At 44.7% G+C, this 10000-nt stretch overlaps 2 protein-coding genes across 2 annotated transcripts in view; one reads left to right on the plus strand and one right to left on the minus strand.

Moving 5' to 3' along the window:
• The window catches only part of plxnd1 (plexin D1), a 65113-nt gene extending 58469 nt beyond the window's left edge, over positions 1–6644 (plus strand). Inside the window, exons 31-36 of the mRNA XM_068329375.1 lie at positions 344–448; positions 630–793; positions 876–1023; positions 4267–4407; positions 4491–4565; positions 5752–6644. Of these exons, the coding sequence (XP_068185476.1) occupies positions 344–448; positions 630–793; positions 876–1023; positions 4267–4407; positions 4491–4565; positions 5752–5868 (750 nt within the window). The 3' untranslated portion in view covers positions 5869–6644. The remainder of the gene's footprint in view (positions 1–343; positions 449–629; positions 794–875; positions 1024–4266; positions 4408–4490; positions 4566–5751) is intronic.
• Positions 6645–6761: 117 nt separating this feature from the next.
• LOC137605074 (rhodopsin-like) overlaps positions 6762–10000 on the minus strand; it is a 21230-nt gene continuing 17991 nt past the window's right edge. Inside the window, exon 5 of the mRNA XM_068329473.1 lies at positions 6762–7580. Within this exon, the coding sequence (XP_068185574.1) occupies positions 7455–7580 (126 nt within the window). The 3' untranslated portion in view covers positions 6762–7454. The remainder of the gene's footprint in view (positions 7581–10000) is intronic.

The following is a 10000-nucleotide window of genomic DNA, read 5'->3' on the forward strand; positions in this document are numbered from 1 at the left end:
TCTAACATAAATCCTTTTAATTTGTCAGGTTATTAAACCCACAGAACTCCATCAATCAAGGATCAAACTATCAATCAATAAAGAAAAATAACATCAGACACAAGTTAGGACGTTAACTTTGTTCACTACGTTTAGTCAGAGTTAGAATGGGCTGAACTACTGCATTGTGGGAAATGTAGTTTTGGTCAAAGCACACTTTTGTCCTATTTATTTTAGACACTCTGACCTTTTAGGCTCTCGTGGGCCACTTAAATGATGTTGGGGGGACACATTTGGCCCCCAGGCCTTGAGTTCGTCACATGTGATGTAGACGCTGGTGATGGTTGGACTTGTGCTCTTCCAGGTTCTTCCTCACGATGAACTCATGGAGACCAAGAAGTCCCACAGGCAGAGCCACCGCAAGAAGGTCCTGCCTGAGATCTACCTGACGCGCCTGCTGTCCACAAAGGTAACCCCGAGACTCGTCCTCAGCGCTCAGAGAGACTTCGGCTGCAGCGCGATGTGTTTTCAGCTTTAACGTGTTTCTGTTTATGGCCCAGAACAGCCAGAGGAGCTGTCAGGGAATCCCCCCCCCATGAAATCATATCCCTGTACGCCTCAGCTGCTGTTCTTTCCCTTTTCCTCCACAGGGAACTCTTCAGAAGTTCTTGGACGACCTTTTTCAAGCGATCCTGAGCATCCCTCCGGACCACCCCCCTCTGGCTGTCAAATATTTCTTTGACTTCCTTGAAGAGCAGGCTGACAAGCGGGGCATCACGGACCCCGACACCCTACACATCTGGAAGACCAACAGGTTGATGACTAAACTGTGTGATTCACGTTCACGCCTCTCGGTGTGAATGTGAGCCGTTAAACACTCCCCCCCCCCCCTGCAGCTTACCTCTGCGTTTCTGGGTGAACATTCTGAAGAACCCTCAGTTTGTGTTTGACATCGAGAAGACGGATCACATGGACGCCTGCCTGTCCGTCATCGCCCAGGCCTTCATCGACGCCTGCTCCATCTCTGACCTGCAGCTCGGCAAGGTGAGATTGTTCAGCACCGCCCCCCCCTATTCACAGGCAAAACTAGGATTAAAGTAGCTGTTAGCTGTACATTATAACTACGTAAAGTAGTACCTGAGATACGAGCTGCTCCACATACGAGTTTTTTAAGATACAAGTCATCGCGTTGTCCACGTACAGTACAGCAGCACCTCTACTGATGAACCTTCTCAACAGGAAATGAACCTTCATTAGTATTTGGTCTACTTGTTTATCTTCTACACAATTTCTGATGAAGTGCCTGATGAAATGAAATGAAATGAAATGAAATGAAATGTATCTTTATGTTAAGTGTCCATCTGTTTGTCTGATTGGTACCTGTGTCTGTCTAATACACACACACACACACACACACACACACATCCCCTTTTGAGCGTTTATCCTTCAGACCGGCTCCATCTACCTCTCGTGTTATTTCAGTCTGCTGATCCAAGGTCATGAGCTCCAGGGATCTCTTCTTGTGCTGGGATTGAAGTGTGTGTGTGTGTGTGTGTGTGTGTGTGTGTGTGTGTGTGTGTGTGTGTGTGTGTGTGTGTGTGTGTGTGTGTGTGTGTGTGTGTGTGTGTGTGTGTGTGTGTGTGTGTGTGTGTGTGTGTGTGTGTGTGTGTGTGTGTGTCTTTCTCCCCGTATGTCAATGTCCTCACCGCTCACAAATCCGTCTCATCCCTCTGACACCGTGACCTTGAACACGCTCAGCTTCCTTCCTCCACAGGGGGAAGCCGTGGAATCACTCAGGATCCCCACCGCAGGGTGGCCCCCCAAGACGGACTGGCAGGAAGGAGTTTATCTGAACCTTGTTAATTACATATTTGACAAAAAAATGTAAAAACTGTTTTGAGGAAGGATTTATAAATTTAAAGAACACGTTTGAAATGATCCCAAACAACAAAAAGAACCTCTTCCATGCTTGAGAGATGTGTCAATAAAGTTTTGTTAAAATATTGAAGCAGTTTTTAAGAGACAAAAAATCCAAGTTTAAACAAAAATGAATTCCACGGGGCGTCACTTCAGTGATGGATAGATGGAACTATTTCTACAGCTCCCTCCTCACTTCTTTGAGAATTAACGTATTCTTCTATGCTTCACAATCAGATTCTCTATTTTAGTTCCAAGGAGCCACTGACTATTCTTTGAGCGCAAGGACGTAAAGTAGAGCCTCCAGATACGAGCTGCTCCATGTAGACAAGAAAGATCTGAGATACGAGTCGTAGTTCAGGAAACCACTGCTAGTTGGTGGAAGGATACTACATCAGTGAGACCGCATCTCGTTCTTTACCACATGTTGACGTATGGATACTACATCAGTGAGACCGCATCTCGTTCCTTACCACATGTTGGCGGATGGATACTACATCAGTGAGACCGCATCTCATTCTTTACTACATGTTGGTGAATGGATACGACATCAGTGAGACCGCATCTCGTTCTTTACCACATGTTGGCGGGTGGATAAGACTTCAGTGGGACCGCATCTCGTTCTTTACCACGTGTTGGCGGGTGGATACGACACCAGTGAGACCGGATCTCGTTCTTTACCACGTGTTGGCGGATGGATACGACATCAGTGAGACCGCATCTCGTTCTTTACCACGTGTTGGCGGATGGATACGACATCGGTGAGACCGCATCTCGTTCTTTACCACGTGTTGGTGGATGGATACGACATCAGTGAGACCGGATCTCGTTCTTTACCACGTGTTGGTGGATGGATACGACACCAGTGAGACCGGATCTCGTTCTTTACCACGTGTTGGCGGATGGATACGACACCAGTGAGACCGGATCTCATTCTTTCCCACGTGTTGGCGGATGGATACGACACCAGTGAGACCGGATCTCGTTCTTTCCCACGTGTTGGCGGATGGATACGACACCAGTGAGACTGGATCTCGTTCTTTCCCACGTGTTGGCGGATGGATACGACATCAGTGAGACCGGATCTGGTTCTGGTTGGTGGAGTAAAGACGTAACTCGTGTGTTCTGGAGACTTTTGTGTTTCTTTTCATTCTTTATATATATCATTGTTTATGTACCTTATATATAGCTAATCCTACACAGGTAACAACATTCCTGTAGTTCAGAGGGATTAGAGCTGTTTTCCTGGAACAGAATAAAACGCTCGTAGTTCTCTCAAACATGTAGATGTTGTTGGACTTTGTGGGGACTATTTCTCCAGTGACCTTCTCACTGCTTCTCATCTGCTTGTGGAGGAACTACTTCGTCTCGGATCGAGGACGCGTCCAGGTTCTCTTCGTTACCTTGAGGATTCAGTCTCTTGTTTGTGTGACGGTCGCCTCTGGGGGGGGGATGAAGGATGTGGAGTCTGGATTAGCAGGAGCGTCACAGGGATGAGAGGGACCGCTGTTTCCTCCCCTCGAACCCCCCGTTATCTGGCAAGATGCAGACGTGGGAGGCCGGGGGTCGCGGGGGGGTTACTGGACAGATGGGCGGCCAGCAGGAAGTGACCTTGTGCACAGGGATGGAGACGATCCCAGCCTCTCCACTCCTGCAGCTCTTTCGACACACACACACACACACACACACACACACACACACACACACACACACACACACACACACACTGTTGACACTAATAACTCATGACACACAGAAATATTAAGGTGCCCCGTAAGCACATTCACTGATGCTGAAAGCCGGAGCTGCCCGCGACTTTTTCCCTGTCCTACTTTCGCCGTCCTTTCACACACACACACACACGCACGCACGCACTCACACACACACACACACACACACACACACACACACACACACACACACACACACACACACACACACACTGGCTCACAATAGGGCTCACCACTAAAACCAGAGCATACCCACAGCCTCTCAGCTCAGCTTCTATTCTTCCCGTCTGAATGAGCATCAGAGGCTGTGGTCGCCGTGGGGGGGGGGTGGAGGTGCTGAGGAGAACCGTGGAGAACGGAGTGTCGTCTGTTCTCGGCCCTCATTGTCTCACCGTGAGCTCAGATCGGGTCTTCAATAAATAACATCCACTCAACCCACCCAGCAGCATCGTGTGAGTGTTTAGGTAATGAATGACCCCCAAGGGGGCATTTACGACGGAGCCCGGTGGCGGTTCAGCTGTTTTCTCACGTCCTCTACATCCTCAGCTCTGCTTCCTGTTGTCAGAATTTTGTCTCCTGTGAATTTTGAACGTTTCCAACCCAAAAATCTGATTGAAACCGTTTGAATGGTGTTCCTCAGGACTCCCCCACCAACAAGCTGCTCTACGCCAAGGAGATCCCCGAGTACAAGAAGAGAGTCCAGTGTTACTACCTGCAGATACAGGAGATGGCGCCTCTCAGCGAGCAGGAGATGAACGCCCACCTGGCCGAGGAGTCACGAGTGAGTCGAGTGTGTTTCCACCATTCCTCCGCCTCGATGGCTCGTTTTGCTTCCGATCTCACGTTCACCTGTCGTCCCAACAGAAACACAGAAACGAGTTCAACACCAACCTGGCCTTGACAGAAATCTACAAATACGCCAAGAGATACAGAAACCAGGTGAGAGCAGAGGATCCCTCATCACTCCTGTCTTGTTATCTCAGATTCTGCCCCCGATACCCCGCTCCTGTTTAAACCCGCAGCCCCAGCACTTCCATCAGCGCATTATTGCATTTTAAGTTCCACAGATGGATATCAGAGCGATGGGGGATCACTCTCATGCTCTGAACAACCTTAAAGTCTTTGAAAGTCTGCTCTAGAGAACTGTTTTCCTTCCCCGACACGACACGGCTCAGTCGCCCCCACCACCACCTCCTCTGTTTTCTAGCCGTTTTTAGCCATCTTTTTTATTTCATTTTATTTTTTAACTGTATTTTTAGCCGTTCTTAGCCATCTTTATTTATTTTTATTTTATTAGTTATTTGTTTAGATGTTTTTAGACATCTTTTTTTAATTCTATTTTTTTTTTGCATTTTTTAGGCGTTTTTAACCATCTTTTTTTATATTAATTTTATTTTTTAAGCCATACCCCGCTCCTGTTGAAACCGGCCCCGTCCTGCAGCCCCAGCACATCCATCAGCGTATTATTGCATTTTAAGTTCCACAGATGGATATCAGAGCGATGGGGGATCACTCTCATGCTCTGAACAACCTTAAAGTCTTTGAAAGTCTGCTCTGGATGACTGTTTTCCTTCCCCGACACGACACGGCTCAGTCGCCCCCACCACCTCCTCTTTCCTGGAGCTCCTGCTGTCCTCCCCCATGTTTGCTTAGCGCTGTAACTCCTCTCAAGAGAGCTTTAGTCAGTGATGACTGTGCCGTAATGGAGCACCCTCATGATAATACCATTTAGCTGCTTTTCCTCTGTCATGCCACGACACTGACGTGGGCCGGGGGCTCAGACTCTGAATGGCCCCTGATTGCCTATTCTCTCTCTGGGCTCGGCTCGCTCTGCCTGGTGGCACACGGCGGCTAACAGCCCATAAACCCTCTGACGCCGTGACAACGACTGGGCATGAATAACAGAGCAGATGTGGGTTTTGTAAATATGTTGAGAGCAGAGAGCTGTAGTGGCGTTGGAGGCGTGCCGGCTGGAGAAGGGGGCTTAAGCACTTCACTTGTTCCTCCGCCGCTCGGCTTCCTCCCCCCGCTCTATAGCCCCACGTCCAGGCAGGTGTTTCATTCCCTCCCTCTCCTCTGATGGATGCATGAATAAACGTCACGCTTGCGTCTCCCCCCCCCCCAGGTGGTGAGCGCCCTGGAGTCCAACCCCACCGCCCGGCGCACCCAGCTCCACCACAAGCTGGAGCAGGTGATCGCCCTGGTGGAGGACAACATCTACGAGTGCTGCAGCGAGGCCTGAGCGCCGCCCTGCTGCGTGTTCACCAGTGTCACCATCGTTCCCACGGGCGTGAGAAGCGGCGGAGCCACGGACTTAAACCTGCTTTTCAACTGGTGCACATTTTTGCTGATATGGGAATGCCGAGCAAATCTTCTCCGGTGGCGTGGACAGAATTCTGGTCGGGCTCAGCTGAGCTTTAGCAGGAAGGGGGAGGAGCTTGGGGGGGGGGGGGTTAAGGCTTTTTTGTTTTTTTTCTGGATGTCTTCACAGTTACTGGACCTCCAGTCGGCCCTGGTGGCGATCTGAACGCACTGAGCCCCTTTCTCAAGGGAATGAGCCAATGATGCACTGTTATGTATTATAATGTCCATAGCAATATTTATAGATGTGTTATAATGCTTTCAAGTGGCCTCTTCGTCAGGATGAGTAGGAAGGACCGCGATAAGCTCCGCCCATCTCTTCCTCAGGTGTGACAGGTGAAGACGGCCGACCGACGCCCACCCATGGTGGGGGTCGACCAACGCGTCCCAGGGTGGAGGGGAGGATGTGAATGAGTGAGAGTCTATCAGATGAGATGTGTGTAGTTCAGTGGGAAGAGCTGCATCGGTGTAGGCGTGTTGGTTAGCGTGTGCTTAAGCAAATTAATATCACGTCAGGTTCTGACCGGTTTAAAGAGGGACATTTAACATTTATGAGAAAAATATTGTGAAGTCAATATAACCTGAGGAGAGACTGTATTTGTGATGCCAAATGATTTGTCAGAGTTTGTGAAATAAATGACATTATTTAGGATTTTATCATGTCTGGCCCTGACGATGTTTGCTGTTTGAAGTCTCAGAATGTTTCTCCTCCTAATGGGAATATATAACAAAGAAAAAATCTTTTAAGATCCTGGCGTGTAACCAAAATACAAAAACACACGTACAACCATCTGGAACTTTTCAAAAATGCTCGTAAAGGTTCTCGTTAGGGAGTAAATCCAGGAAATGCGAGGCAGACTTTCAGCTTTGTTTTTATTGAAGGAACACGGAACACCCCCCCAACAGATTCTAACCTTTACGTGACAAACAAAATGATCTAACTTTAAATTACACTATATTGTGTAATGCATTCAAACAAAAGCCTCACACGCGTTCACACGCATTCGTGCTCACAAGAGGCTCTTTTCGTGTCTCAGTCGATGTCACAAGAAAACCAAAACCTCAGATTTGTCAACACAAACACTAAAGAGGACCCCAAAACGACGCCTCAAAAACTAATCTGAACTATCTATCTGTATTCATCACCGACATACACGTGACATGGATGGTTTAAAGCGCCTTTTGTTTTACTATGTAGCTGCAGCAATTACTTGAAATCATGCTATGTGGTTTTCTGGGTGAGGTTTTCAGGTGTCGGGGGTTTTGGAGCGGGTTCAGTTGGGTCGTCACAGGAATAAATGGCTCTGGATGTGGGGCTGAAGCAGCTGAACACTAGATGCGATTAGATGAATTGAAACCTCTCCTGCTGGGTTGGAGTGTGTCACACCCACCAAAGGTAAGTCAAGAAAATTGGCCAATAAAACAAAGCGCTTGGCAGTGGTGGGTCCTGAGGTGTGCGGGGACAGGTCAAGCAGGGGACACCTGGCTGGATGAGAGGGATGAGGTCTGGGTTCTGGAGACGGTGGTGGCGGCCTCGTCGTCACCAAATGGGTTTTTTCCACAGCACACGGTGGTGATCATGCAGTTTCTGAACTGGAAGCCACAAAGAAGAAGTTTTAGTACTTTTAAAGATTTTGCAGTAAAAAAACAACTTCTAATCCAAGGATGGAATTATTATCAACGAAAGAAAACACAGGTAGAAAATAACAGTAAAGATTATGTTTAAATCTGAATAACGGCTGAAGGTGAAATATTGTTTATTATCCAACATGATTTTATATATCATCTGTTACAAGTTGGGTTCATTTTAACTGCTTATATATATATACAGGTAAACCTCAGTGTAAGTTGTTCTCGATTATATATTGGTTTTCAAAAAAAAAATCATACCACAAAGATATTGTTGTAATAAAATCACTATATTTTTATATGGTTAGGCCTATCATCTACACAACAACGCATATCCAGGACAAAAACCTTTTGAGGGTTTTTGAAAACGCCAGTTACGCGTTTTCATGTGGACGATGGTTTTGAAACAAACAGAATGGACCGGGTTAAAACGATGCTGGTAGTCAGTTTCAACTATTATCCAGACGTTTATAGCTATCTTTTTTTAATTGTATTAAATTTTTTTAGCCATTTTTTCTGGCCGTTTTTAGCAATTTTTTTTAATTCTATTTTATTTTTAGACATTTTTTTCATTTTGTTTTTTAAAGTGATTTTTAGCCCTTTTTAATGATCTTTTTTGTCGACACCAGTCGACAAAAAAAAAGTTTTATTGATCCGCTGGTCAACAAAAATAAGAAATTTATTGACCAACTGATCAACAAAAAAAAAAAGAAAATTTATTGACCCGACGGTCAACAAAAATAAAAAAATTATTACCCACTGGCTGACAAAAACATAATTTTCTTTGACCCACCATTCAACAAAAATAAGAATTTTATTGACCCACTGGTCGACAAACTAAAAGAAATTTATTGACCCACCAGTCAACCAAAAAAAAATTTATTGACCCCCCCGGTCAAAAAAAATTAAACATTTATTGACCCGCTGGTCAACAAAAGAATAATTTTCTTTGACCTGCCGGTCAACAAAAATAAGAAAATTACTGACCAGCCGATCGACAAAAAAAAGTATTTAGATTGACCCGCCGGTCACCAAAAATAAAAAAAATTACTGACCCGCCGATCGACAAAAATAATAATATTACTTGACACGCCGGTAAACAAAAAATAAAAATTATTGACCAATCGGTCGGATAAAAAATAAATTTTATTGACCCGCCCGTCAAGAAACAAAAAAATTATTGCCCACCGGTTGACAAAACAAAAAACTTTTATTGACCCGCCGGTCAACAAAAAAATAATTTTCTTTGACCCGCCGGTCAACAAAAACAATAAATTTTATTGACCCGCCGATCAACAAAAAAAAAAAAACTTTTATTGACCTGCCAGTCACCAAAATAAAAGAAATTTATTGACCCACCAGTCAACACATAAAAAAATATGCTGACCCGCCGGTCAACAAAAAATTAAAAATTTATTGACCCGCCGGTCAACAAAAACATAATTTTCCTTGACCTGCCGGTCAACAAAATAAGACAACTACTGACCAGCAGATCAACAAAAAAAATATTTTTATTGACCGGGGGGGTCCCCGCCAGTTAACAACAACAAAAAATTTTTGACCCACCGGTTGACAAAAAAATTTTTTATTGACCCCACCGTTCAACAAAAAAATAAAATTTATTGACCTGCCGGTCACCAAAATAAAAGAATTATTGACCCACCAGTAAACAAAAAAAAAAAATTTATTGACCCGCCGGTCACCAAAATAAAAGAATTATTGACCCACCAGTAAACAAAAAAAAAAATTTTATTGACCCGCCGGTCAACAAAATAAAAAAATTTTTTACCCACCGGTTGACAAAATTTTTTTTTATTTACCCCACCGTTAAACAAGAAAATAATTTTCTTTGACCCACCGGTCAACAAAAATAAGACATTTTGTTGACCCGACGGCAACATGATAAAAGAAATGTATTGACCCGCCGGTCAACAAAAAAAAAAAATTTATTGACCCCACCGTTGAACAAGAATGTAATTTTCTTTGACCTGCCGGTCAAAAAAATAAGAAATTTATTTACCCGCCAGGCAACAAGAAAATAATTTTGTTTGACCCGCCGGTCAACAAAAAAAAAAAATTTGATGACAAGCCGATCAACAAAAAAAAACTTATGATCCACCGGTCAACAAATGCTTTTATTGACCTTACCATTCAACAAGAAAATAATTTTCTTTGACCCGCCGGTCAACAAAAATAATAAATTTATTGACCCGCCGGTCAAAAAAGAATAAAAAATGATTGACCCGCCGGTCACCAAAATAAAAAAATTATTGACCCACCAGGCAACAAAAAAATAATTTTCTTTGACCCGCCGGTCAACAAAAAAAAATCATTTTTATTGACCCGCCGGTCAAGAAAAAATTTTTTTTATTGACCCCACCGTT

The sequence above is a fragment of the Antennarius striatus genome, chromosome 2 (genome assembly GCF_040054535.1).
Source record: "Antennarius striatus isolate MH-2024 chromosome 2, ASM4005453v1, whole genome shotgun sequence".
Lineage (NCBI taxonomy): Eukaryota > Metazoa > Chordata > Actinopteri > Lophiiformes > Antennariidae > Antennarius > Antennarius striatus.